We start from the raw sequence: 25,878 nt of genomic DNA on the forward strand, positions 1-25,878 counted from the left end.
ATTCATCGGACACGCCAGCCAAATTTGATCCCGTCAGGATCTCGTATGCATGCACTGCATGCATCATGCATCCAAGAAGAAAATTAAGTAGACATCCGGCATCCTGGCACAAAACACTCTCTCCTCGTGATCAAACAATCGTCTTTATCTTTGAATTCCTCCTCCTTCTCTTCGCTGTCCGACATACTGAACGTTATACCATGATGTCACCGACGGCACAGTCGAATCAAGCACGTTATCTTGCGTCTTCTTCACGTTTCCCGTGCCTTCTTGTTGACCCTCTATTCTTAGCGCCATATTTCAATGATAACCGAAAATAGCTCGACGCCAAGTTACCGTTCGATTGCAAGCGACGCCTCCTCCCAACGCTCCTCTCAGCAGCAAAGAGGAGGCACCGTACATAACATCCAGCAACCCCCCTCTAGCGTGGGAAATAACGTTACGCCTCTCAACGATGCCTGTAAACCGCAGCCCTAAGTCAAGTAACCGATCGTCCAATATTGGCAAAGATTAGTTCCAAACAGCCGTCTTTCCATCTATTACCATCAAATACGTTGCCGAACTCACGGTCGCACATCTCCGTTGATCATCAAATAGATCAAATCTCGTTGGCAAGGAGAACTCGCACGAGCTGTGATGCTGTAATTCCCGTAGGTAGCCGACAGATGAACACACTTCTCGCTAAACGGTTGGGATTTAGTCAATTGCGTGCAATGTTGCAAGATGCAAAAGTGTTGTGGGCATGGCTTAGCCCCCACACAGTTTTTCGTCTGCTTATCTCCAATATTCATTGTGTCACGACAAGCATGACAGGGGTGGGAAAGGATCCAAGAAGATGCTAAGCTATATAAAGAGAACGGGAGGCACTTCGTGTAGCCTTGTCCAGACCATTCTAACAATCTGACGCGACTGACTGATTGATCCGACTCGATTCGAAATCGATTTCGCATTCGTATTCAAGATGTCGGCAGGCTATTCGTCGGTGGAGCAGCCCATCGCATCATCTCAGCCTTCTGATCCAATTTCGATCGAAGAGCTAGCCAGTCCATACGAAGAACGTCGAGAAAAACATCACCAAAACGAAAATTACCACGAAAGAGATCAAGACCAAGAGAAAGATGTGGAGAAATCAGCTGCAGGATCGTCATCACCTGATCCGAGGGACGATTACTATAAAGGAGATGTGGATGTCAACGAGGTGTTGAGGGCGACAGAACTGACACCAGATGAAGCGTTCAAGTGGAACGTAGATGGAGATCAGTCGCCTTGTAAGTGGCATGAGAGCCTTGCATAGATTGACTGTTGCTAATGCCAACGTGTAACAGTCCCAGAGGTAGCGGCATGTGTACCTAACACCGATGACCCTACTCTGGCCTGTAACAGTGAGTGATCTCCAGTATCGCCTTGGGGATCTATGGCTGACAAGTTCATTCATACGACACCTTGTGCAGCCGTGCGAGCCTGGATCCTCTTGACAATCTTCGTCATCCTCTTTGCGGGATGTAACCAGTTCTTCGGTCTCCGATACCCTTCCTTGACGATAGGTTATGTCGTTGCCCAGCTCTTGGTCTTTCCGATTGGAAGAGCTTGGGAAAAGTTACCACGATGGGTCGTTCCCTTGGGACCGTTCTCGTTCTACCTCAATCCGGGGAAGTTTACAATCAAAGAACATGCTTTGATCGTCATTGTAAGTAACAAGACAACTTACCATCAATGTCTGTCAAGTGGACGCAAGTCATGGTGGGACCACGTAATCATGGGCACGAGCTGATACGCGTCTGTCATCTCTCATCACACAGTGCGTCAACTTGACGGCTTCAACAGCGTATGCGATGGGTAGTCTGGTATCGATCATCTCTCCAGTATACTGGAACAAAGATTATGGAGCGGGATTCTCCTTCTGCTACTTGCTCACAACGCAAGCTCTAGGGTGAGTCGGTGAAAGACATACCTACCACGAAGGCAATGAGGCTGATGTTGATTTGTTGTTTTTGGTGTAGTTTCGGACTCGCTGGTCTCTCTCGAAGATGGCTCGTCTACCCTGCCGCTCTAATCTGGCCCTCGTCCTTAGCTTCCACCGTCCTCTTCCGAGCTCTGCACGAACCACAGGACCACTCCCCAGCCAACGGATGGACGATCTCCCGATATCGCTATTTCTCCTATTTGACAATCGGGGCGTTTGTTTGGTTCTGGTTCCCCGATTATATTTGGACTTCGTTATCTACCTTTGCGTTTGCGACGTGGATTGCACCGAATAATCAGAAAGTCAATACTATCTTCGGAGTGAGTCAATTTTGTCCATCTTCACTTTAGTCATCAACGATATCCTAATTTGTCGCTCTGACGTTACATGAAAGCTGACTGACGACATCCTTCTACCCAGATGAACTCAGGCTTGGGTCTCATTCCTATCAGTTTCGATTGGACTCAGATCAACTATGCCGGTCTCCCTCTTACGACTCCGTTCTACATCACCTGTAACGCCTTTGCGGTGGTTGTGTTCTTCTACTTGTTCCTCTCGCCAATCTTGTATTACACCAACGTGTGGAACAGTGCTTAGTGAGCGTGGCGGATCAGCTTCTGTCGTCGACAAAGCAGAATGCGGACAACTTGCTAACACCATTTGATGGTCACGTCTCCTAGCCTTCCGCTCTTATCAAGTAGCACGTTCGACAACACTGGCAAATCGTATAACATCTCTCGAGTAGTCGACCACAATCTCAATTTCGTACTGGAGAAATACGAAGCCTATTCACCAATGTACATCTCGATGTCATATTCCCTCACCTACGGTCTATCCTTTGCGGCAGTGACCAGTATTGTGATCTACACCTGGTTATACAACGGTAAAGACATCTGGGCGAAATTCAAGAATGCGAAACATGGCGGAGAGGATATTCATAAACGATTGATGGCGAGTTACAAGGAAGTACCAGATTGGTGGTATGCGATCTTGACAGCCGTCGTACTTGGTTTGGGAATCTTTACGATCAGATTTTGGGATACAGAGTTGCCGGTTTGGGGGTTCATCGTCGTTTGTTTTGGAATGGGAGTCACTTTGATCGTACCAGAAGGTATTTTGGAAGGTACAACAAATCAGAGGAGTGAGTGCGGAGTCTTTTTTGTTGCCCCGTGTCAGAGTGAAGTCTTCTGTTCTCAAGACTGATATTGTAATCCTCTTTCATCCCTGCAGTCTTCCTCAACATCATCACGGAACTGATTGCGGGATACGCATGGCCTGGAAAACCAATCGCAAATATGATGGTCAAGTTCTACGGCTACAACAGTGTGGTGAGTGGCAGCGAGGCGAGACGAAGATCCGCTCCTGTGATGGTCGCTGAAGTGCGTGTCGCAGAAACATGGAATGGACTTTGCTCAAGATCTGAAACTCGGTCAATATATGAAGATCCCGCCTAGGACATTATTCTTTGCTCAAATCTACTCGACTTTGCTTGCTACCATGACCCAGACAGGTGGTGAGTGTGGCGCGGGACAAATCATCCGTCTTGAGTCATCTTTGGGGTTCTTGCGTCTTCTCCCCCACCCTCCCCGATCGGCAAGATGTATAGACTAACGATGTCGACGACTGTCACCAGTGCTTCGATGGATGATCGGCCATATCGAAGATCTTTGCAAACCTACCAACAAAGATCGATTCACATGTGCCGGCGCCAAAGTCGTCTACAACGCTTCTATCATCTGGGGAACGATCGGACCACAACGAATGTTCCAAGCTGGTCAGGTGTATAATGGCCTCATGTATTTCTTCTTGATCGGGGTGAGTGTGGCGTACGGCAAGAGATCGTTCGCCACAACAAACTGAATGGTGATCCTTTGGTAGCCCGTCTGTACCGTCGCTGTGTACTTCCTGTACAGACGTTATCCCAACAGCTGGATAAGATACGTCAACGTTCCCATCTTTTTCAATGCGGCAGGTAACATCCCTCCAGCCAACACCAGTAAGTGTTGCTCTTGCTCAAAATACGTGCTGGTGACAGTGCTGTACTGTGTGCCAAGAAAAAAGCTGATGTTGAAGTCTTCGATTCCAGCCCAATATTCTCTCTGGTTTATCTTTGGATTCTTGTTCAACTACTTGATCCGAACTAGAGCGTTTGCATGGTGGAAGCGATACAACTGTGAGTGGGGTTGTGCGCGTACTTCACAGTATGACAGCACGTTGCAGTTTGGGTCCAAGCTAGGTTTGATCGCTGACGCATCGTTTCTCCTTCTTGTCTCGCCCTTCCTATCTTGTTCACTTTCATGATCTACTGTAATCACGATTGTCCCTTCACTTGTGATCTCGCCTGATTCAAACCCACCTCGCTATATCTCACAATCGATTGCTCCGCCATCCTACGCTGATCGCCTTGCTTACGCTCATGTACTCCGCTATCGCTCGGTACGCTCCCTGTCGCTCCCGCCACGCAGACCTCACCCAAGCGGCCATGGACACCGGAACAGCCTTAGCAACCATCATCATATTCTTCGCTCTATCGTATAACGGTATCAAGCTTGTCTGGTGGGGTAATACAGTAGGAAGTAATACAGCAGACGCAAAAGGTACCCCGTGGTTACATGTCCCGACAGGAGGTCATTTCGGCAAAGCCCCAGGGGAGTTTTAGTTCCAAGGTGGTAGATATATGGTAGGCTCATAGGCGGTACGAGTAGTGTAGGACTGGGATTTTGTGGGTGCAATATCTAATCTAGATTGGAAGGATCGGGAGGTGAGAAGTTCTCTGAAAAGGGGAAATGGTAGCGCAGTTCGTCCTCACTTGAGTGTCTGACAAGTATATTCATATTTAATAACTTGTTACATTCAGTAATTTTGAGTAGTAGCTTAGAAAGTTATATCTACACGATCTTATACATATCTTCGCAAGTCCAGCCGACCTGTCCCTATTCCCAAAACGTTCGGATCACTGCCATTCCCAACATAGTCAAACTGCGGCTGTATCGAGCCAAAGAAGGCCTTCGAGCATTGAACCATTGAACTCAAGTCGAGCTGAGATGCTGATGGGGAATCACATATACTACATGATCATATACGCTATAGATACAGAAAGAGCTACAAATGCCATCTAACGTGTCTAGACAAAACGTATTAGTGAATTACAAACAAACAAGTGTTAATGTGATGCAAATAAGTGTCCATCGATTCAACTTGTCGACTTTTCGTCGAATCGATCGATCGATTGTATTAGGATTGTCAACCATCCCCGACCAGGAGTAGGCTTGGCCACACACTAGCCCCTCTCCGTACTCAATTCAAACCTTGATCCACTCCCCATCCCTATCCCCATCCCAATACCCAAACTGCTCACACCTCCAAATCCCATACCGATCCCGACTCCTCTACCACCACCGCCGCCACCACCACCACCGCTACTAACACCTTCCTTCTTGAGGAGATAAGACATATCTCCTACTCCTTCCACCACATGTTCGCCCCTCGATATCAGACCGGAGCCAGAGCCAGAGACAATTTTCTCGCCACTTCCGATTTCGTTGGGTCCGAGGGGAAGAGCTTCATTGGTCTTCTTTTGCTGTTTCATCTGTTGTGGTCGATCATCTGGCGGTTCGTCCGATTCACTATCACCTGAAGGTGATGACCCTTCCTCCCTGTCTCTATCCTCTGAACCTTCTTTTCCCTTCCCATGATTCTTGTTATTTTTCCCCTTCCCACGACGTCGTAGTACCGGATCATAAGTACAAGCTTCCTCGCCTCGTCTCGCACAATGATAACATCGAGGTCGATCACCGTTACACCTGTTGAGGAGACAAGCACAAACGTCAGCAATCCCATCCTTCTTCCAACATATCCACTTCCCCACTCACTTCAGCTTTTTCGCTCGACACATGTTACATGCGATTGTAGTCTTGTCCAATAATCTCCTGTCCCTCTCTTCTTTTGTTTCACCAACAGCTTCGCTCTTCCGCTTCTTGCTCTTGCTCGTGGAGGATTGTGATTTCGAAGCAGCCGGCAGGGTCGGCATTGTTGCTGTGTTCTCCTTTCCATTCGCAACGGTCGACTCTCTGTCATCTCCCAACTTGGCCTTTTTCGCTTTACCTTTCCCTCTACCCTTCTTCGTCGACGTTGTCGCCGCCACCGCAGCTGTCAACGAGAACTTCTTGCTATCCGGTCGGGATTCCGCACCATCTGCCTGTTCTGATGATGGTAAACCAGGTTTCTCCGTTGTCGAAGCGACTGGTGCAGACTGACCAACCTCAGACGACTCTCGCTTGACCGGCTCGGAAGAGTTGACGACCCGGATCTTAAGTACTGGTGGAAGAGGTTCGGACTGCGTATGCGGCAGAGGATTGGGTGGTGGACGAGTCGTAGAAGTGCCAGGGTTACTCCATGGTAGTTCGGATGGCATAGTCAGCGATATAGAACGATGTGGTGGCGCCGAAAAGCTGACAGACGGACTGCTACTCGACGAAGCAGCGTTGGAGGACGTCCGTGTCAAGGAAATTGGGTCTTGAGGGGGTCGTAGTCCACTCGAATGGGGAGACGATTTCGTGGTTTGCTTTTCCAGTTGCGTTGCGAATCCACGCTCGTTACGGGTCGTGGGAGCTTCGCATGACAACGATGGATTTGTGAAAGACCGTGACAACTGATGGGCCATCGGCGTTGACGGCTGTGTAGGGGTATGATTCATCGAAGATGTTGACGCAAATCCGTTTTGCATGGCGCTAAAGTTCATGCCGGTTTGCAGTGAGAATGAAGGGTAATCCGCGTGACCCTGTTGACTGGTTTGGGATGCTCCATAACCGAGCGACGACCCGCGCTCACTCCCGCTAGCCGATCGCTGTTTATCCAGGATCGAGCTGATCTCAATCGGCATTGGGGCAACCAAATCAGGTTGGATATGCGTCTGTGACCAGTCCTGCAATCGGCGTTCTACCGCAGCAGGATCCATATAGGTTGACGTCGGTGCTGGTGGTGGAAGCTGATGCGGGGAAGGTGTGGTGAGAGGGGGCGGTCTCGGTTGCGAGTACGGAACGCTCTGATATCCGTTGGACGGGGATTGGAATGCCATGGGTTGTGGAGGATATTGAGCGGGCATAGGTGGCCAGGAGGATGACATCGCCGGGGGGAGTTGATGTCGAGGAGGCTCGTTGGGTAATATGCTTTGCGTCGGCTGCTGGACGGGAAGCGAAGGTGATTGTGAGACTGACGAATAACCGTTCACAACTGGAACCATATGCGACGGAGGATAACCGGTAGGTTGATACGGTGGTAAGTGCTCGGCTGCTAGAGGGGGTTGGGGGACAGCAGTCATGTAGTTATAGGCGGTCGCGGGAAGTTGGTTTGACATGGATTCGATGCGGGTTTGGCTTTGATTCATCATATTCATCTTCGCTTCGAGGAGCTGGTCGAACCGTGATCCGGTCCCAAGGCTGACGACGGTCCCACCAAAGGTGTCGCTGCGGCGGGTCAATGTCAGTGTCACAGCCAACGACACATTTTTGGGGTAATACGACAGCAAGACGAGTAGACTGAAGGTAGACTCACAATATTGATTCCTCCTCCTCCTTCTCGTTGGCTTGCGAAGTTTGTCCATTGCGTATCTGTCCATCGTATATATTCGCCTGCTCTCGATTTTGTTGTTCGTTCCCTCGTTGCTTTTGTTGGTCCGTAACAAAACACCTTCCACCCCCGATGGCATTATACTCCCAGCTCATCGCATCATTATCGTTCGTCGCAGGTGCACCTTGTTTCGGTTGTTGATACTGTGGTCTAGGGAGATATTGCTCTCGAAGCGCTTGATGATGTTGCTGTTCTAGACTATAGTCGTGTGGATCTCTCCACCCGATGGGCGATGGGGAAGGGGCTCTGCTGTGCGGCTGCGATTGTGATTGCGGTTGTCTGTCACGGGATGAGCTGGATGGAAGAGTAGATGGCGGTTGAGGTTGAGGCATGGCGGATGATGATGATGGACCAGAGGGAGGTCCGGGATGAGGCCACGGCATGACCCAACTGCTGGTGGGCAACGCTCCTGTCCAGTAAGGCGGTGTAGGTCCAGGACCTGGACCAATGCTTGGACTGGGTACCCGTGATGACGAGGACGTAGATGTGGATAGCGAAGGAGGTATCAAAGATGGATGTGATGGAGGTGGTAGTTGTGGTTGTGGTTGAAAATATTGTTGTCCATATGATGGTATTTGATGTAGTTGTGGTGGTGGTGGTGGTAGTAATGCAGGGTTCCCTGTCACCGCTGAGATGGGACCAGGACCGGGACCGGGCCCAACACCAACACCAACGCCATAGCCATCGCTATGACCTTGACCGTGTAGGATGGGAGGTTGACCGTAAGGGTAGAATCGATGGGGCATGGTAGAGGTTGAAAGAATGGTCGGAGGGAAGAGGGAAGGGGGAACAGGGTGAGGGTGAACCGAGCTGTGATTGCACGGATCGTTCTTGACGCCCCTCTTTCGATTGGTTACGGTTCTTTCACTCAACTGTGCATTGATTGATTACCTACATGTCAGCATGTTTTTGTGTGTTAGGTGGTGACTTGAAGGCACAAATCAAACTCACACTCACACTCACAAGGCGATGAGGGTTATTTATAGTAATAGAAATAATCCCGTATCGATGAAACGATACTAACCCGAAACCTCCCTTTCGACGTAACCGTAAAGATGTGATCGAACGCAGAGAGTGATAGGTATGTTGCGCTTGTAGTGATCACAGAAGCGACGTCGAGTGTAAGGACAGTGGAGTCGTGCCCAGAGTATAGGTGTCGAGTGTGCGGAATGCTTTCGATGAGTGAGATGAGATGAGATGAGATGAGATGGAAATATGTAATTCGGGATGACCGGTGATGTTTCCTCCGAGTGTAGTAAGTTGTCTTCTGCCTCCTTGTTGTGTCTACCTCTACCTCTATCGGGGGTGGCTGTCGAAAGCTATCGCCTACTGGTATTGTATTTGTGTATTCTTGGGTGTCAGAAAGAGTTGAAAGTCGTTTGGTATGGTGAGATGGACAGAGAGTGATCGTCGACTACGATTTGAATCAAGCAAGTTTCGGGATAAGATGGACGGGTCGAGTGTAGTGAGTGATTGACCGTTGGGTGCATGGATGTCATAATAATAACACTCAAAAAAGAGTACCCCTTAGTGACAGCGTATACGGTTTTGGACCCTTTTCGGATGCTTTTCGTTTTCTCCTTTTGGCCTTTTTGGCTCGATTCCAGCAGCTTATGCGGACTTTTTCACAACGTCAGATTTACAAACCTACAACACCTCATTACCCAACTACTTGCCGCTTGTAGTAGTACTGTGTATATACCCTTGAACAGATTTGTAATGATTTGGAACTCTGGATGTAATGCCGCGGACTGAACTGGACCCAGGACCCAGGAATCGGGTAACGAGGGTCCCGGTAAATAACCTTTCGGCTTTTAGCTCAGGGAAACACGGAAAATAGTGAGTACTACTCGTACCACCTTACACCTCACACCGCTTCGGAACATCCCTTAGTGTTGCAGATCATTTGCGTTAGAGAAACAAGTCTAAAGCATACCATAGATGACATAACAACAAGACTACTACTCATATTGTACTTCCATTTGATCTGCAATGGATACTTACTATTACTCTCGATCTACAACTTACTGTGTAATGATATTTCTATATGACCGGCCTCTCCCGAGATCAACGACGTACGCCATTCGATCTGAGACATGCCACTTTCACTCCAAGATGCTAACCACAAGAAAGCATTCCTTCTAAACATGCACTTGGCACTGTCCTTCATCACTCTTCAGCCGCCTCGTCGTCCCCTCCAAACATCTGAGCCAGTCCATCTGCCGCTTCATCCTTTGCACTGACAAACACCTCGAACGCCGTCTTCTCACCCTTCTTGATCTTCTCGTCTCGACCATGAGCGCCAGCTTTACCGAGACCGGCTGACCAGCCTTTCTCTCGAGCAAAGGCCGCAGGAGATCGATCCAGTAGGATATCCAGATCCTCATTACTGAAGACGGACGTCAGCTTCCTGCTAAATATACATCCTAGCTTTTGCACTTTACACACCTGATAATCGTATCGTCCGCACTGGCGATATTGATCTCCTCTCCCTCCAAATTCAACAAGGCTTTCGCCATCTCCGCAACACTCTCATTCTTCGCCTTGACCCTTCCTAAGATGACCTTTCCATTCTCGTCGACCACTCGACCGAATTTGCCTTGGGAGATGACCAACGCTTCCAGCTTTCGCTTGTTTCCCGCTTTGGCGAGGATTTTGGTCTCTACAGTGTGAGCCGAGACAAGACGGAAGACGAGAACGGGTTTGGTCTGACCAATCCGGTGGGCTCGATCTTGCGCTTGAAGATCCATTTGCGGGTCTGAACAAGCAAAAGTCAGCCCAGTGCATCCCCAACGCTCACACTTTAGGGTCTAGCAAGGTGGATGTTGGGAGCACACTCACTCCAATCTTGATCGAAGAAGATAACAGTATCCGCCTCAACCAGGTTGATACCCAAACCTCCCGCTCGCGTACTCAGCAAGAACAACTTGCAAGCGTCCGGTCCCGTTCCACCGTTGTTAAACTCGTGCATCTGCTCTCGTCTGGATTCTTGCGATGTAGAACCGTCTATTCGGCAGACTTTGAGCCCTTTGTACAGCGTTGCCCAGTCCTCCTAGTGACATGACATGAGCGGTCAGCTATCCACTGCCTATTATCCAGCAAGCTAGAAATAGCTCACGATAACATCCAGCATGGTGGTGAATTGCGAGAAAAGCAAAACCTTGTGCTTACGCTCGAACAACGCGTCCAGCAATCGGTTCAGCAACAACATCTTCCCGCTGGCATTGACCAAGTTCTGATCGATGACCAGTTCGCCAGTCTTAGGATCAGAAGGCCAGTCGAAAAGGAAGGGATGGGAAGAGATCTTTCGTAATTGCATAACGAGGTTTTGCAATCGCATGTTGTTGACGTGTTTCGCTATACAACCCAAGATTGGTCAGTTACAGTCTCGACATTTGGTACCAGCATCAAATGCGATCGCACTCACTAGCTTGCTTCAAGGCCCATTCCTTTCCGATTTGCTCTGCTGACTTCTCCACTACTCCACTCGGCTCTTCCTTCTTCACTCCGTTCTCTAAATCTCTAATGAATTTACTGTCGTTCTCCTCAATCTTGTAGTTCACTCTCTGCTTCTTCCTCGAGGCTCTTGCAGACTCGTCAACGGGTTCCACCTCTGGTGATGGTTCTTTGATCGCTTTCGAGTCATTCCCAGATACTTTATCGATGAGGAAATCTCGGATTTGACCAGATACGATAGCTTGATAGATGTCTTTCTGTTGTTGAGTGAGCGGCGCATAGAGCAAATATTCCTTCTTTGGCGGTAGATCCTTCTCCACATCGACCTTCAATCTTCGAAGCAGGAAAGGTTTCAGGATGGCGTGAAGGGAAGACACAACAGTGCTCTTGTTGAGTAGACCTTCGGTTCCTTGACCAGAATTCATCTCGTCAAAGTTGAACCATTGCTGGAAGGAATCGAGATCGTCAAAGATATCTGGCAGAATGAAGTTGAGCAGCGACCACAGCTCGGCGAGGTTGTTCTGAGATCGTTGTCAGCTTTTTTCATCATAGCATGCGTGGGGATGGCCAAAGCTCACATGTAAAGGTGTCCCAGTTAAGATCATTCGGTTTGCACTCGTGTAGGTCTTTAATTCTCGGATCAATCTGAGATCCATGGGCCTATGGTCAGCATACTTGCATCGCTAGATCGGGCAACTGATCACCACTCACTTGCAGTCAAGGTTCTTGAGTCGATGACCCTCGTCAACAACGATGAACTTCCACATGAAGCCGGACAAGAACTGACGGTCCTTCATCGTAATTTCGTAGGTGGTAACGACAATAGGGAAAGTCGAGGTATCGTTGGCTCCCGCTTTCAGCGCAGAACCAGTGGATTTACGACCTCCTTTACCCTTTCGAGCGGCGCCAATACCTGATTGACTGGGAGGTTGGAGTCGTGTCGCTCGTAGCTCGGCTCGATGTTCTGGTGTACCGTGATACATGAGGACCTGCGAATAGTCGATCAGCATTGCGAATTTAGGTGACCCAGCTATACCCACCGGTATGCTAGGACAAAATTTCTCAAACTCCATGATCCAGTTGTTCAGCACTGAAAGAGGACAAACGATGAGGAATGGGCCCCATGTGCCTTTTGACCGGAGATGGGCGAGGAAGGAGATCGTTTGTAGAGTCTGAGCAAAGCTTTGATTAGCTGCGGATCCGGTTCCAACTGGGATTACTCAGCTCACCTTACCGAGACCCATTTCGTCGGCAAGAATACCGTTCAAACCATTCTCGTACAGACTGATCATCCATTGTACACCAGCTAGTTGATAGTCACGCAGTTTGGCTCCAGTGACTAGTTCGGGTTGCTTGAAGGAGTATTGCACGTCGCCATCTTCCGCGTCCCCTTCCGCAGGTTCGGCATCGCCATTGGCTCCGGGCTCCTTCTTCACCCCATCGCCGTTCGCGTCGACATCGGCATCGTCATTGCCATCTGACGGCTTGTCCTATCGTTATCTCGTTAGCCAGACCTTTCCCGATCAGCCGTATGTCTTGGGACTCACGTCATCCTCTCCATCCTCGACCTTGACTCTCTTCTCCCCTCTTCCGCCCTCACTCCTTCTCTTTCTCTTCCCATTCGCATTAACTTCCTCAACGACTTTCCCCTTCTTCTCTCTCATTCCTTCTCTCCCACCAGAGGTCTCACCTCTCTTCTCCTTGTTCGCTTTTCTCGTCTCGGCACGTTGTTCAGCTTTTTGCTTTTCTATTTGTTGCCGTTCCATTCGATCACCGATGATCTTGGCGTAGATTGTGGATTTATCCAGTAAGAAAGATAGTCGAGCAGCACGAGCAGCGGCCTGTGTATAGGGATCGTCGGATGAGAGGTATAGGTCGGATATGTGATTTTGCATGATGGTCGGCCAGATGAGGATAAGCCAATGTACGGGTGGGTCATAACAAGCAAGTATAAGCAGTTGAATGGAGTTGCACAGAGCAGGGGGTATCGACGTCGGTCATAGTCGAGTTTGGTATAAGTATAAGTATAAGTGGAAGGAAGACAAAGGAAGGGTCAGCTTGCTGTGCTGACGAGATTTCTTTCGAACCAAACAAACTACGCCGAGTGGCGTGTGTGCGAGGGTGTGTAGCAGAACTATTGTCACCCTTCTGCAGTTGCGGCAGCACAGTACAAGAAGGATGTGGTCAGGCTCGGAACGGTGGTCTGTCCTTTATTGACAGGAATGCTTTTCCCAAGCTGACGTTACAACACCAATCCTTTACCCGAAGCAATACCACGAAAATAAAAGATAGACACTGACCTGCGGATCACTCTCCCCTTCCTCCTTCAGCTCTTCCACCAAATCCCCTACATCAGCTCTTTCTTCTTGTTCCCCATTTTCAATCTTTACTTGTTCTTGTAATCCTGGAGAGGCGGTACGCGGAGAAGCTGGCATAGGGGTAGAAGTGGTGGTGGAAGTTCCTCCCGTGACGAGACTCGGTGCGGCCGTGCTGGTGGTGGGTGTCATGTGAAGGTGTGTGTGTGCAGATAGAGGCCACTAGATGAGATAGAGATGTACAAGAGAGCAAGCTCGGTATGATTGACTGATAGATTGAAAGAGAGATGTAAAAGGTGATGTATCAATGTTCACACAACTTGTAATGTCCATACTCCTTTCTTCTGCATCCACTTTGACTTTTGGTCTCTCATCTGCCCGATCGTCGACGCTCTTCCCATCGCGACGCGTCCCGCTTTGCACATTACATCAACCAATTAATTATCCCGCGTGCCTACGACAGATCACAAGTTAAACAAAAGGCGCGGAGGATAAAATGCCACAAGTAAGAATGTTAATCGCTCCAAGAGAAACTCCGCGAAACTCCATTTCGATCAGGATTCTGCTCCCATCTCAAACTGCTGTGTACCGTCGCACCGTACACTCGTACACCGTACTGGGTTTGCTGCTTGCTCGCTTGCTGCCTGACTGGGGCTGTTACTGGTTTGGCTGCTTTGGGTGGGTGGGCTCCCTTGCACTCTGCTGCGTTTGGTGCGATTCGAGGTTTTCGTTTTGATGCGTCTTTAACACCCAGTCCCATTTTTAGATCTTCTCCTTATCCTTCAACAATCCAAAAAAATCAAGCACCATGTCTGCCAAGTGTGAGTGATAGCCTCGTCCAATCCTTCTCCCCTCGACAAGGCAAGGCAGAGTATGGGATATCGAATCGAAAACGGGGATGGAACAATCGACTTGGATCCAGTTCGACAACGAAAGGAAGAAGACTCTGAGAAGATGTTAGGGATGGAGATGGGGATGTGAGCAAAGACGTATATGGAGGGTGATAGGAGTGCAACACTTGAACAAAAGAGGGATGGGGGAGTTGCTTGCTAGATGAGGATTCGGGAAGAGGATGTTTGGTCACGACGGACAACCCAAATTCGACAGACGATATATCGACATCGGCACCGACTGGTTCAAACCGTCCTCGCACCTACCTACCTGCCTTGCCTGCCCCCACCCTTTGTCTTCTCATAACGTCGTGCTGATCTTTTCTACCCACCACAGCCGCCGCTGCCGGTACCAAGTTCCGAATGACCCTCGGTCTTCCCGTTGGTGCTGTTATGAACTGTGCCGACAACTCTGGTGCTAAGAGTGGGTTTTTGGTTTCTTCCCTCCTAGAGCGTCCTCGCTCTGTCCCGTCATTACGGTGCAGAGCAGAATGATATCGTCTTCTGTCGACAGCTTCGTCGGATTGTCGAAATTGGAATATGTAGCTAACGTCTTCTCATCTCAGACCTCTACGTCATCTCCGTCGTCGGTTTCGGTGCTCGTCTTAACAGACTTCCCGCCGCCGCTGCTGGTGACATGGTCATGGCTTCCGTGAAGAAGGGAAAGCCCGAGCTCCGAAAGAAGGGTGCGTTGGGGTTTTTCTCTACTCTACTCGGTCTGGATATACAAGTGTACATGCTGACGTATGGCTTTTCTCTCATTCTCGTCATATTGAATACTATTTCCTTTCGCTTTCCCTGCCTCTCATCCGCCCGCTCGATGCCCTTGCTTCACCCTCACAGTCATGCCCGCCGTCATCTGCCGACAGCGAAAGCCCTGGAGGAGGAGGGACGGTATCTTCCTCTACTTCGAGGACAACGCCGGTGTCATCGTCAACGCCAAGGGTGAGATGAAGGGAAGTGCTATCAACGGACCGTGAGTTTTGTTTTCGTTTCTTTTCAGTTATAGTTTGTAATGGCGGTAGATGTAGAAGGAAGGGACGGAGAGAATGAGAGATTGGTGAATGAACAATATACTGATGGTGTTCCTCTTGATCCCGCAGCGTCGCAAAGGAGTGTGCCGACCTCTGGCCCCGTATAGCCTCCAACGCCGGTACCGTCGTCTAAATCAAGTCTAGTCTTCGGTATGGGAGTTGGGAGTCCGGAGATGGGAGCGGGTCTTTTGTACGATGTTTTAGCTGAGCATGAGTCAGGCAGAGGCCGGAGCATGCACACTGGATCTTCATTCTCCATCTCAAGGGTGCGGGTCGCATTGCAAGCGGTTCACATGATCTAGGTTGATCGCTCTCACTTGGATTGTTTGGAGTTCATCTGAATCGAGAGCTTGACTGTAGTCACAACTGCGAATAACAATGATCACGCTGCTCATTGTGGAGCGAGAGTTCTAATGAAGTACAGGACACACAACATGTACATCCTGAACGAGAATTCGTGTATGGCGTATAGTATGATCGTTAGCGGTTGGAGGTGTATACAGTGATGGGTATATCTAGCCACAGCATCTAATCTTTCTAGATAAGAACGTCCCACAGAGAATAAATGACGGAATATCGTCCGTTTCGCTTCCAACATGTTTTGCGGTTCTGACAGTTCACGTCTTGGGCACCGACAAGTTCGAGGTATACCACTTAGAGTCTCCTTAGACCCCAGACGAACACCCCGATCCCCGCGAGATACGATCCCCAGATGACTACGCGGCAATCTCGTAATCAGCCTCAATAGAAAGGGATGTATCACCCCATCTCATGTATATCACCACTTACTCGCAGCTTTGTTGGGATGTCTTCGGATCGCCGAGCCAGGGAGATAGATCCCCATTATGTTGCAGTATATATGAGCGGTCAGAGGCGGTAGAACGGAGCCTATAGAGTCTCAGAGAGGGTTAGCAAGTCCAAGAACGGGCCACGGGACGAAGCGATGTCGAATAGACAAATGTGTCTAGGCGGGCAGGTGAAGAGAGACCCACCAGTCCTAAGGAAGAGGTACGACGCAAACCACCCAAACAAGGTCGTATAAGTCAATTGGAACACTGCGTCGACGGCGATTCATTCCATCAGCAACATGCTTGTACTTCGTCTTAGCTTGGTACCACTCACGGCAGCCTAAGATCGCTTGGACAGCAGCATTCTTAGTCGATCCGTTCTTGCGGTACACTTCCAGAGCATGATGAGCGTGTGCTGCAACGAATAGTGGTACAGAATCAGCACAGACCACAGTCAAAGCACTTCTTCTTCTCATTCCGGATTCTCCCAGCGGCAAGGTCACGTAGTATTTGCGCACGGCCAACAAGATAGCAGAAACCAGTCTGTCTGAAATCACACTCACCTATACCAAACCACATCGGCGTTCCAAAGACGAGTGATTTGAATGAAAGTTTTCCCAGGATCGAGACCGCGAGGATGGTAGATCTGAAGACGAGTTCTTCAGTGAATGGGCCCTGTCATAGCAGACGTGGTGGGCATTAGCATCGGTACGAATATGACCAATCTCTTGGTATCGCCCATATCTCTTTCATTGGGTAGCATCGGTCACCCTCCGCGAGGCCTCGCACAGCTCGTGAGGAATCTTGAAGACACCAGCTATGAAGAGACATTCAAAGACAACACAGCACTCACCACCAGATAATTCCTGACCTCGACCAGTCCAAACTCCCTCCAACCTCTCTTTACCCTCTCCCTAGTCCCTTCCCCCCAGTTCCTACCTCCCACGATGGGAAGTTCTCCATCAAGGTACATCGCCGCCAGCGGACCTATCAACAAGCTCGGGGCGATCAAGTAAGGTAGTACTCTCCCATCTCCTCGTAAGGCAGAAAGACCAGTAGGTAAACCAAGCAATTTCAAAGTTGGCAATACAGCACTGGTCCATGATTCCCACCCATTACCACCTTTGGAAGGAGATGAGAGGTTCTTGACGACGTAGAATACTCCCCAGATTGATAGTCCAGTAGCGCAAACTACCGCTTTCATCCTCCTTCTTATCGTTGCAGGATGATCACGACTCCCCACAGGTGGTCCACCTCGATTTTCGACGACGAACGCATCTTTGTCACTGGCTGAGATCGGAGGTATACAAGGTTCTCCATCGGCGGTGGTAGTGGTAGTGGTAGTGGAAGTGGGTGTTCTCGTACCTGGAGTAGAGGAAGGTGAGGTGAAGAAACGAGTTTGGGAGAGATAGATTGATCCAACGTATGTCGAGGTGAAGAGGAAAGAGAGGACGTGGGCGGTCGTGGGTGATAGACCAGGTAAGAGAGAGGCGGGGATGGACAAGGACGAGTCCATGGTGGACAAGGATGAGGAGAGAAAGGGGGAAGAGGGCGACTTTATGAGATGTGTATCTATTTGAGGTATGTTTGATGGAAGACGAGTAAACGAACAAGAACAATAGAAATGGACAAAGTGTTTTAAGCTTATTTACGGCATGGACGTGGACCGGCAACATTGGTTCCGAAGTAATCGCAATCATAATCGCAATCTCTCTTCCTCCAATTAACATCACATCACTACAATACACCGCAATCTCGTGGACCATGCTCGACACTCATTAAAAAAGCGCACTCCTGGCAGAACTGGATGTAGTTCGTATAGAAGCTACTTGACGTCCGTCTATACCCTAGTATCTCAACTCTTTCAGCTCGGCTCGAAGCCAGCACAATGTCACGACCTCCACCCCCGCCACCGCCTCCCTCCAACCCTCTTCAACGCGCTCATGCCCTCTCAGCCCACGCATCAACTCTCCTCCGACCTCTCAACCCGTCATCAGCAGCGCTAAACGATGCTCTGGTCGCATATCGCGAAGCAGCGGAATTGTATGATGCTCAAGCTCGCGCAGAAGCGCAAGGAGGTCAAGGGGACGAAGGGACCAAAGCGACATTGAATTTGTTGATCGTGCAACATCGTAAATTGGCACGAGATCTAGAGAGGAGAATAGCGAACACTGGAAGTGGAAGTGGGAGTGGGAACGGGAGCGGAATCACACTTAGACAGGGCAGTGGCAGTGCTGGTGCAACAGTGACCACATTAGGAGGAAGGAGCTTAGGCTTGGATAAAATGTTGTCGGCGACACCTTCCACCACCGCTGGGAGGAGCGCGAACGATGGATCAAGCGGTGTGGGCCTAGCTGCAGGAGCGATGGGTGCTTCTCCATGGCATCAGAATCCCGGAATCGGTACGTCGTATCGTAATCCGTACATTGACGGAAGGCCCCTCGCTGATGTTCCTGCTTTCCTCTCGTCCCAGCTTCACGTCTTTCCCCGCCCCGAGGTATCCCACCCTTCTCTCTACGTCCCCCACCTCCACTCACTACCCAATCTCAGCCCGTCATACCGACCATCAACAAACCCGACCCACTCTCTTCCTCTTCTTCCTCGTCCGAAACGACCACTATGGCCACCACGATCGGACCCGAGGATTCGTATATCCATTTTGGAGCTGCTCCCGATACCCTCGATCCATTCAGCAGGTTCTGGGGTATGCTCGAGAACATGTTGGAAGATATAAGTAATCCAGTTGTGTTCGCAAGTGCCCCATTGGATGTCTCACCTCCACCCTCGTTGCCGAACAATGCTGAGGGAAAGAAGGGGAAAGTGAAGAAAGACAAGGGAAAGAGTCGGAAAAGGGATATTGGTAAGAAGGAGATGAGCGAACGAGATCTTTCGCCTACGGAATCATTCTATGTCGTCAGAAAAGGGAAAGAGACACTGGTATCTGGTGAAGAGTCAGAGAACGACTTTGATGATGTGACGTCTAATGCGTAAGTTGGCAGCGATATTCCTTTCCTTCAGCTTGGGTGTATTCTTCCGTGCTGCTTCAGCCTCACCTCTCGAATCTCATTGCTGCTGACCCAAACCAGACCGTTGTCAACTACCTACTAAGTCCCTGACGCCGTCGAGCTAATAACGCCCTCCTGCACAGCGGACCATCACCAAAAACACTCGAAGAACTCATCCTGGAGAATACCTCACTCAAAACGTCTCTCGACTCACTCGCATCATATGTCCAGACTCTCGAACAGAACAATCGTCAACTCAAATCACAACTCGAAGAGAGGGAAAAGAAGGTTTTGAATACGATCGATGGTGTAAGACGGGAAGTTGGGAAAGTTAAGAGGGATCAGGAAGTTTGGAGATCGCAGATCTTGGCGGGGTCGATGGTCGCTCCGCCACCTGGTCCGGGAGCGGGAGCGGGAGCGGGGTTGACGATGGGCTCAGTGTTGGGTCGAGGGGGAAGTGGGAGTATGATGTCGGTAACACCGGGAAGTAGTAAAGATGGTCAACAAGTAGGGGGTGATAGCACAGGTGAGTGGAATCTCTCGGCCATTTGCTACGAATGCTGATTGGGAAATCGGATCACTCAGCCCTCAAGAAAAGGATAAAAGAGCTGGAAGATGAAGTGAAGGGTTTGAAGCTGGATAACGAAAAGCACAAAACTCATATCGAGAGATACAGAGATCGGGTGAGTTATTCATCGACCTCTCTCATATCCGGGTCCAGCTGTGCTATTCAATGAGCATGCTGGTCTGTTCAGCTCTTCTCTTCGTATGTGCACTGGCACTTTACTGACCATGTCCACAGTTCGAAAAGATCAAATTCAATGCTCGAGCGAAGAAACAGGCCAAACTGGCGGCAGAGGGCGAAGGCGGAGGAGGGAGTTCTCATCTCCAGTCGAACGGTCCCAACAGCGCAGATGCGGACGGTTAAGTGAGGTCAGATGAATGGAGCAGCTTTCACAGCTTCGTCCTGCTCGTGTTGGATATACGATTGTAATTAGCATAGCGACTCAGACCTCATAGGTGGATGACCATATGTATTTGTAGATCTTTGTACTGAGTGAATAGATGTCAAAGTTGAATACTTCCTCGCGGACTGGACTGGACAAGAACATAACACCATTATAAGATTGTAGCACAAGTGCGTGCGTATAAATACCCCCTCAGAAACCAAAATATCAAAAAGCCCACCAATGATTGTCCGTACCCATCCGAACCTTCTCATTGTTACCCAACCAGCGCAACACCTACTACAGCGCCCAAAACACCTGCCAATCCAATACCCATCAACGCGTTACCTCTCTCCATCTTCTGTCCTGCTCCTGAAGACGAAGCACTACCACTACTTCTCGCAGTTGACGAAACTGTCGCAGACGTCGCTGGTCTCGTACTGCTACTCAGAGGAGGATGCGATACCGCCGACGTAGGATAAATGATATCGGAACCGGTGTTGAATCTCCTTGTTGTGGACGACACAGCGGGATCAAGAGTCAAGAGCGAGGTGGAGGATGAAGTGCCGAGGGCGGTAGGGTTGGGAAGGGTGATGGTCACAGGTGGGAGAGTGACGGGGTTGAATTGGTCAGAAGCGCATGTGGTGATGTATGCTATAAGGGGCGATGAGGAGTAGCAAAAGGCACGTCAGCAAGTCAAATGGGGGAAGATGTGATATGAGCGGTAAGGTCGTGGAGATCAAATAGAAGAAAGTTCCCCAATCCCGCCAAGTAGGTATGAGATATCCCCACACTCACAGTTGATCAATTGCTGATAACTCGCTTGTTGAGTCGTTGTCGGGTTAAGACCCAAAGCACATTCGAGACAACTCCTATAAGATTGTTCGAGCGAAGTGGAGCAGAGACATGACGTGTCGAGTAGTAGGCCGGATCCGCATGTCTGTGGTGGAGCGAGATATGGATTAGCTTTACTGTCAATGAAAGATCTGTACAAGGGATGTGCAGAGGGACCTGGTTTGGGAGGGGGAGAAGACGAAGGGCATGTACACGAGTGCCGGTAGATTGACACGATCGACCAGTCCAAGTAAGGGGTATGAACGACAGTGCGGAAGGCAAATGTCAATCGACCCTCCTCCCCATTGTTCTCCGCGCATTACCCCTTCTCGAATGCGTTCCTTGGTGAAGAAAGCCCTCAGGTGTACAACGAACGAACACTCACGCTCAACGCATTCGAAATGGCACTACATTCCCCCGCACAAGCCTGTGGAAAAGTGACATTCGGAATTGTCGGAGCCGTAGTCGTAGCAGCTTGTCCTGCACTCGTACTCGTGCTAGTCCCAATCCCACTTATGCTAGTACTTGTACCGCTCGAAGTTCCGGTGCTGGTACTGAGGCTTGTGACAGAGGATGAGATTCCGCTCGTTGTCAAAGTGCCGGTGGGTGTAGGAGGGGAAGTTTGGATAGTAAGTAGATCAGAGGCTGAAGTGGTATCTTGTGCAAGAGCTGAGTGAGATGACTGGAAGTTAGCGACTGCAGCAAGACTCAGTCAGATGGATGCGTCGATCTAGAAGTGAAGAGCTATATACGTCGTGTGCAAGGATATGGTAGAGTCAGAGCGGAACTTACCCACACCCAAAGCGGACAGACCGACGATCAACGTTCGCAACGAGACCATCTCGATCAGTGGAAAAGTATGTACGTGCAAAGCAGTCGTCTAAAGCTTAATACGATCTCAATGTTGTTTACTTGGATGTGAACGTATCTGTATGTACCTTTACTTTTGGAAACGGAGCGAAGAAGGATGCCAAGATGATTGAGGCCCTCAAAGATCCAGATTACCTTTTTCCTACAACGATGATATACTGTATCCTCACCGGTGCGAAATGATCCGTCCGCGTCTGTACTCTTTACAACTGCGAACTGTAGATAACCATGCGGTCGATACGTTTTATCTTGCATAACTTTGTAATTTCAAAGGGAATTTACGGCCGAGTAAGTTAGTAGTTAGTACTTAGTAAGTATGGGTGGTGTGCATATAGTATATGAGTATCCCTTAGGTCCTTAGGTCCTTATGCTTACTATAACACAATGACATAAAACCTTCTCTCTTCCTTCCTTCGTTTCTTCAATTTTTAAGGCTGTAGATTTCAATAGGCGCTGAGAAGTTGGGACAGGGGGACCGAACATGATTTCTCTTCTCCTGACTTGTTCTCTCTCAGGGGTGATTTCAGCAGACGACAAATGTAAACCCTATTAAGCGACATCTCATCTCCGCTTTTTACCCCTCACTTGTCCAGCGGGTATGAACATATGGACACATGGACACAACCAGGTCCAGAACTTGCGAGGGCGAGACAAAAGCACATGTGTGTGTGTGTGTGTGTTGGTGTCGATAAGCTTACTCCATATTAATATCATTGAACTGTACTCGTTCGTACCTCGCTTTGTGCGAGAGAGAAGCAGAAGCACAAGAAAATATCATGTTTCATATGCGTACCAATCAATTGCACACACAAATTGTTCATCAAGCAAGGTACAGACAGCAGGTTCAGCAGGTACAGTACTACTCGTACTCGTATTGTATACTCGGAGAGAAAGTAATGAATTTCATTAGCCCCACACTACAAAATTGATGCTAGTGCTAGTGTGGTTTGATCGTTTCCTGGATTTAATGATCGACACTACTCCGTACTACTACTAGTAATAGCTCCAGATACAGTAATAGCCGTGGGACTTCCTGCCGTCGGCAAAGGACAGATCGTCATTAGCCTACATTATGAAGCGGAACACTTCGTACCTTTTTGGTCAGTAATGGTGGTGGTGGTGGTGGCAGCCGAATTGTGGCAGTAAGACGACTCATAGGTCGAATCGCACCATGACTGCGCTTGCTTGTTATCGACACAATCTGCATGCGCTCGCGGCCTCTCGCCAACAAGTCACTATAATACGTTACGCTACACTATCATGTATGGTGTCTGTCAACCTCTCTCTCTCTCTCTCTCTCTCTCACGACCGACCGCATATTGGAACACACAAGACCAAGAACAAAGGATATGATTAATGCTATATACGATGAGAATGACAATAAGAATAGCACAACAAGGAACATCTCCAATTTCGTTTATGACACATTTTCTCTCTGAAACCCCCTGAAAAACCCCAAAAGATCGAGCAAAACCAACCACGACCACAACCACCAGATCACCTTCCACTGTCCGCTCTAGGCGATAGCATCGGCATTCGTCTTCCCCCAACCTTCATGAGCTTGATGAAGCGGCTGCATGTAGTTGTGAGAGCCATTGGCGTTCGTACCGTTGGCTTCCCACACACCTGGGGCAGCCCCAGGGAGAGAAGCTGACGCGTGCGATGCCCATTGTTGATCGTTCGAAGGGGCTGCTTGACCTGGGACCGCAACGCCTCCTGAGCCGTTAACAACAACACCGTTGCCATTGCTGCTCGCCGAGCCGGCTGAAGAGGGCGGTCCGGGGTTGGCAAAGTCTGGCCTGTTGGACGTCGGAAGTAGCCTTGAGGTGGACCCCGCATTCGTATGAACGGGCTGCCAGGTAGAGTATCCCTGTGTCGTCGTCGGCGTATATGTCGCCGAAGCTGGGATCGGTGATTGAATGGTGGTATGAGCATGAGGGTCCGGTGGGTAGAAAGCCGAGAACGAGCTAGGAGCAGTCGATGGCGGTTGGTAGTTATATGAGCTGGGTTTGACATCGTAGCCCGTGCCAGGTGGGTACATGACCTCGGGAGGACCAGGTTGTGATTGTCGTCGATGGCTGGCAGCATGACCGTAATGCAGACTGACTGACGATCGAGGACTGGTCGCGCTACCAGGTCCATAAGGCTCATATCTCCTACTCGAACTGCCTGGCCGCATGGCGCCCGAAGCCGTGCTGTGAACACTGCTGCTGGAGGACTGTCGGGCGATGGGCGGTGCATAATGCATCGAGGCGACCGAGGGTGACTCGTAGAATGTTGAGTTGGCACTCCCAGGTCCCATATATGTGGAACCCTGCATGGAGTGAGCAGGAGACGGCAGAGGAATAGGCATGGGCACTGTCACCGATCGATTTCTGGGGGAGCTGACTCTAGGCGCATGTGATGTCATCTGAGAATAACCGGTATCGTAAAAATCGGCACTCGTTGAGGAAGTAGGGAAGCTGTGGAATGAATAGTTGCTTGTAGGTGATTGCGGGGAGGTAGGTTCCTCGGGCTCGCCTCTGTAAAATTTGAGATGAGCGGCATCCAGATGTAAATTGTCACATGAACTCACCTGTACCTGGGAATGCCATCCGGACCGATCTCGATCATAGGGGGGAAGCGGAAGTTCTGCTTGTGCAGGTATTCTGCGCTGATGTCGAGTGATGCCAATTCCGGGATAGTGGAGGGCGTTCGCAGCTTGCCAGCAAGAACATCCTCAACGGAATAGTACGAGACCATATGTTGGGCAAAGCCATTCACCGAAACAGACATCGTCTAAACATGAGTATGATAAGCTTAGACCATGACCCGTGACCAGATTGAGATGACCTACCTTCTTGACCAGACCACCATCCTTGAACTTGTAGCTATTGGTCAAGCTGCCGACCAACTGTCTCTCCTTCTGCCTATCCATCGCTCCACCACCTTCACTCGCACTTCGAGGCCTCGCCAGAGCTCCCTGACCTAGGGGCGACTGTTCAGAGCCCCCAGCTTGTTGAACAGCATGCATCTGGTTGGGAGGAGTATCCATGACGCTTGGTTGCAGATGATGGAGGCTGTGCGGAGATCCATTGAATGACTGAGATGCAATGCCCATTGTTGCTGTCGCGGGTCGGGTGAGGGGCGTAGATCCAGATGGGGAATCGTGGATGGGGGAGTCGGATGATTTGTTCGGGGTTGACCCAGCTGGGTGTGATTTCTTATCGGTTTCACGATAGACCTTTTTATGATTGTCAGTCCAATGCCAGATGCTAGACTGCTAGACAGCAACAGCGAGGTTCGTTCGGTACTCACAAGGAAGTTGCCTAATATTCTGCTCGGGCTCCATACCAGTCCATCGGTCCATCGTTTGATCCCACTCTCATGTTCGTCGAAAACAAACACAGCACCTGATTGAACCATACCACGTTCCCTCTCTATCAGTCGTCTTGTGACTCTCGGAATCATACCACGTCGAGCCGCTTCGAAGACTAGGAGTGCATCGAAAGTGGTCTCGATGTATCCACGGAAAGGTGGGTCGAGGTTGGGTGGAGGGGGGGAGGGTGCTGTAGCCGTCATGAGTGATATATTCGAGCGAGGTATCAGAAGTCGGTAAAGGATAAATGTGTGACGGGATCCACGTTATGCGACTAGAGATCTATTGTCAAGGTAATGGTGATACAACGATGAGTGCGAGGATGGTTGTCGTTCAATGTCGGTATCGTTTTGGTACAGTGTAAAGGGTCGTGGTAGAAAGAAAGTTTGTTGGAATTGGGAGATGTCGAGAGTGAGGAAGTTATACAATTATGAAGGTTTATCAGCTGTCAGTTATATGTAGATGAGGGGGGTGTAAAGCAAAAGCGGGGGTTTTGGTATGAAGGCGGAGGCTAGGCCTATAAGCTTATATTATATATGACTAGTGCAAGGGAAGGTCAAAACAACGTAAACGAAAAGAGAGGATGGCATAACCCAGTTGGAGCACTGGTTAACTATCCTGGGTGAAAGAGGCAGAAGTGGAGAGGAAACGGTCACAAAGGTCGAGAATCAAACATAATTCGTGAAGCGAGTTGATTGACGAGTGATTATACGGTCGGAGCTGGACTCTCAACGGCGATCACTGGTACGTACTTTTACACGAACCTGCCCCTTGGGTTAACGAGAAGACG

At 49.6% G+C, this 25,878-nt stretch overlaps 8 protein-coding genes across 8 annotated transcripts; 3 read left to right on the forward strand and 5 right to left on the reverse strand.

Annotated features, from left to right (window-relative positions):
* Positions 1-961: 961 nt before the first annotated feature.
* CI109_106744 (OPT family small oligopeptide transporter) lies at positions 962-4,622 on the forward strand (the record flags this gene model as incomplete). Its single annotated transcript, XM_032002190.1, has 13 exons — positions 962-1,268; positions 1,326-1,382; positions 1,452-1,687; positions 1,800-1,930; positions 2,001-2,283; positions 2,384-2,559; positions 2,644-3,104; positions 3,194-3,291; positions 3,356-3,476; positions 3,597-3,778; positions 3,842-3,959; positions 4,050-4,136; positions 4,429-4,622. 13 exons carry the CDS (start codon positions 962-964, stop codon positions 4,620-4,622), a joined length of 2,451 nt encoding a protein of 816 aa, XP_031863747.1.
* Positions 4,623-5,243: 621 nt separating this feature from the next.
* CI109_106745 (uncharacterized protein) lies at positions 5,244-8,337 on the reverse strand (the record flags this gene model as incomplete). Its single annotated transcript, XM_032002189.1, has 3 exons — positions 5,244-5,766; positions 5,836-7,428; positions 7,517-8,337. The coding sequence occupies 3 exons, from the start codon at positions 8,335-8,337 to the stop codon at positions 5,244-5,246; spliced, it is 2,937 nt and encodes a 978-aa protein (XP_031863746.1).
* A 1,423-nt stretch (positions 8,338-9,760) lies between these two features.
* On the reverse strand, positions 9,761-13,554 carry CI109_106746 (uncharacterized protein; the record flags this gene model as incomplete). The annotated part of the gene is made up of 12 exons (XM_065967901.1): positions 9,761-9,980; positions 10,040-10,349; positions 10,433-10,643; positions 10,710-10,948; positions 11,019-11,568; positions 11,626-11,692; positions 11,759-11,900; positions 11,961-12,036; positions 12,088-12,219; positions 12,277-12,537; positions 12,595-12,888; positions 13,348-13,554. 12 exons carry the CDS (start codon positions 13,552-13,554, stop codon positions 9,761-9,763), a joined length of 2,709 nt encoding a protein of 902 aa, XP_065823973.1.
* Positions 13,555-14,615: 1,061 nt separating this feature from the next.
* On the forward strand, positions 14,616-15,419 carry CI109_106747 (60S ribosomal protein uL14; the record flags this gene model as incomplete). Its single annotated transcript, XM_032002187.2, has 4 exons — positions 14,616-14,676; positions 14,819-14,938; positions 15,096-15,228; positions 15,356-15,419. 4 exons carry the CDS (start codon positions 14,616-14,618, stop codon positions 15,417-15,419), a joined length of 378 nt encoding a protein of 125 aa, XP_031863744.2.
* A 521-nt stretch (positions 15,420-15,940) lies between these two features.
* On the reverse strand, positions 15,941-17,590 carry CI109_106748 (uncharacterized protein; the record flags this gene model as incomplete). Its single annotated transcript, XM_032002186.1, has 6 exons — positions 15,941-16,002; positions 16,076-16,174; positions 16,279-16,341; positions 16,409-16,489; positions 16,638-16,749; positions 16,928-17,590. The coding sequence occupies 6 exons, from the start codon at positions 17,588-17,590 to the stop codon at positions 15,941-15,943; spliced, it is 1,080 nt and encodes a 359-aa protein (XP_031863743.1).
* A 372-nt stretch (positions 17,591-17,962) lies between these two features.
* On the forward strand, positions 17,963-20,007 carry CI109_106749 (uncharacterized protein; the record flags this gene model as incomplete). The annotated part of the gene is made up of 5 exons (XM_032002185.1): positions 17,963-18,476; positions 18,548-19,061; positions 19,223-19,605; positions 19,665-19,762; positions 19,882-20,007. 5 exons carry the CDS (start codon positions 17,963-17,965, stop codon positions 20,005-20,007), a joined length of 1,635 nt encoding a protein of 544 aa, XP_031863742.1.
* Positions 20,008-20,303: 296 nt separating this feature from the next.
* Positions 20,304-21,701, reverse strand: CI109_106750 (uncharacterized protein; the record flags this gene model as incomplete). The annotated part of the gene is made up of 4 exons (XM_032002184.1): positions 20,304-20,680; positions 20,825-20,966; positions 21,246-21,529; positions 21,653-21,701. The coding sequence occupies 4 exons, from the start codon at positions 21,699-21,701 to the stop codon at positions 20,304-20,306; spliced, it is 852 nt and encodes a 283-aa protein (XP_031863741.1).
* A 1,545-nt stretch (positions 21,702-23,246) lies between these two features.
* On the reverse strand, positions 23,247-25,291 carry CI109_106751 (uncharacterized protein; the record flags this gene model as incomplete). The annotated part of the gene is made up of 4 exons (XM_032002183.1): positions 23,247-24,252; positions 24,306-24,508; positions 24,567-24,953; positions 25,028-25,291. The coding sequence occupies 4 exons, from the start codon at positions 25,289-25,291 to the stop codon at positions 23,247-23,249; spliced, it is 1,860 nt and encodes a 619-aa protein (XP_031863740.1).
* Positions 25,292-25,878: the final 587 nt, after the last annotated feature.

This window comes from Kwoniella shandongensis, chromosome 13 (assembly GCF_008629635.2).
Source record: "Kwoniella shandongensis chromosome 13, complete sequence".
Lineage (NCBI taxonomy): Eukaryota > Fungi > Basidiomycota > Tremellomycetes > Tremellales > Cryptococcaceae > Kwoniella > Kwoniella shandongensis.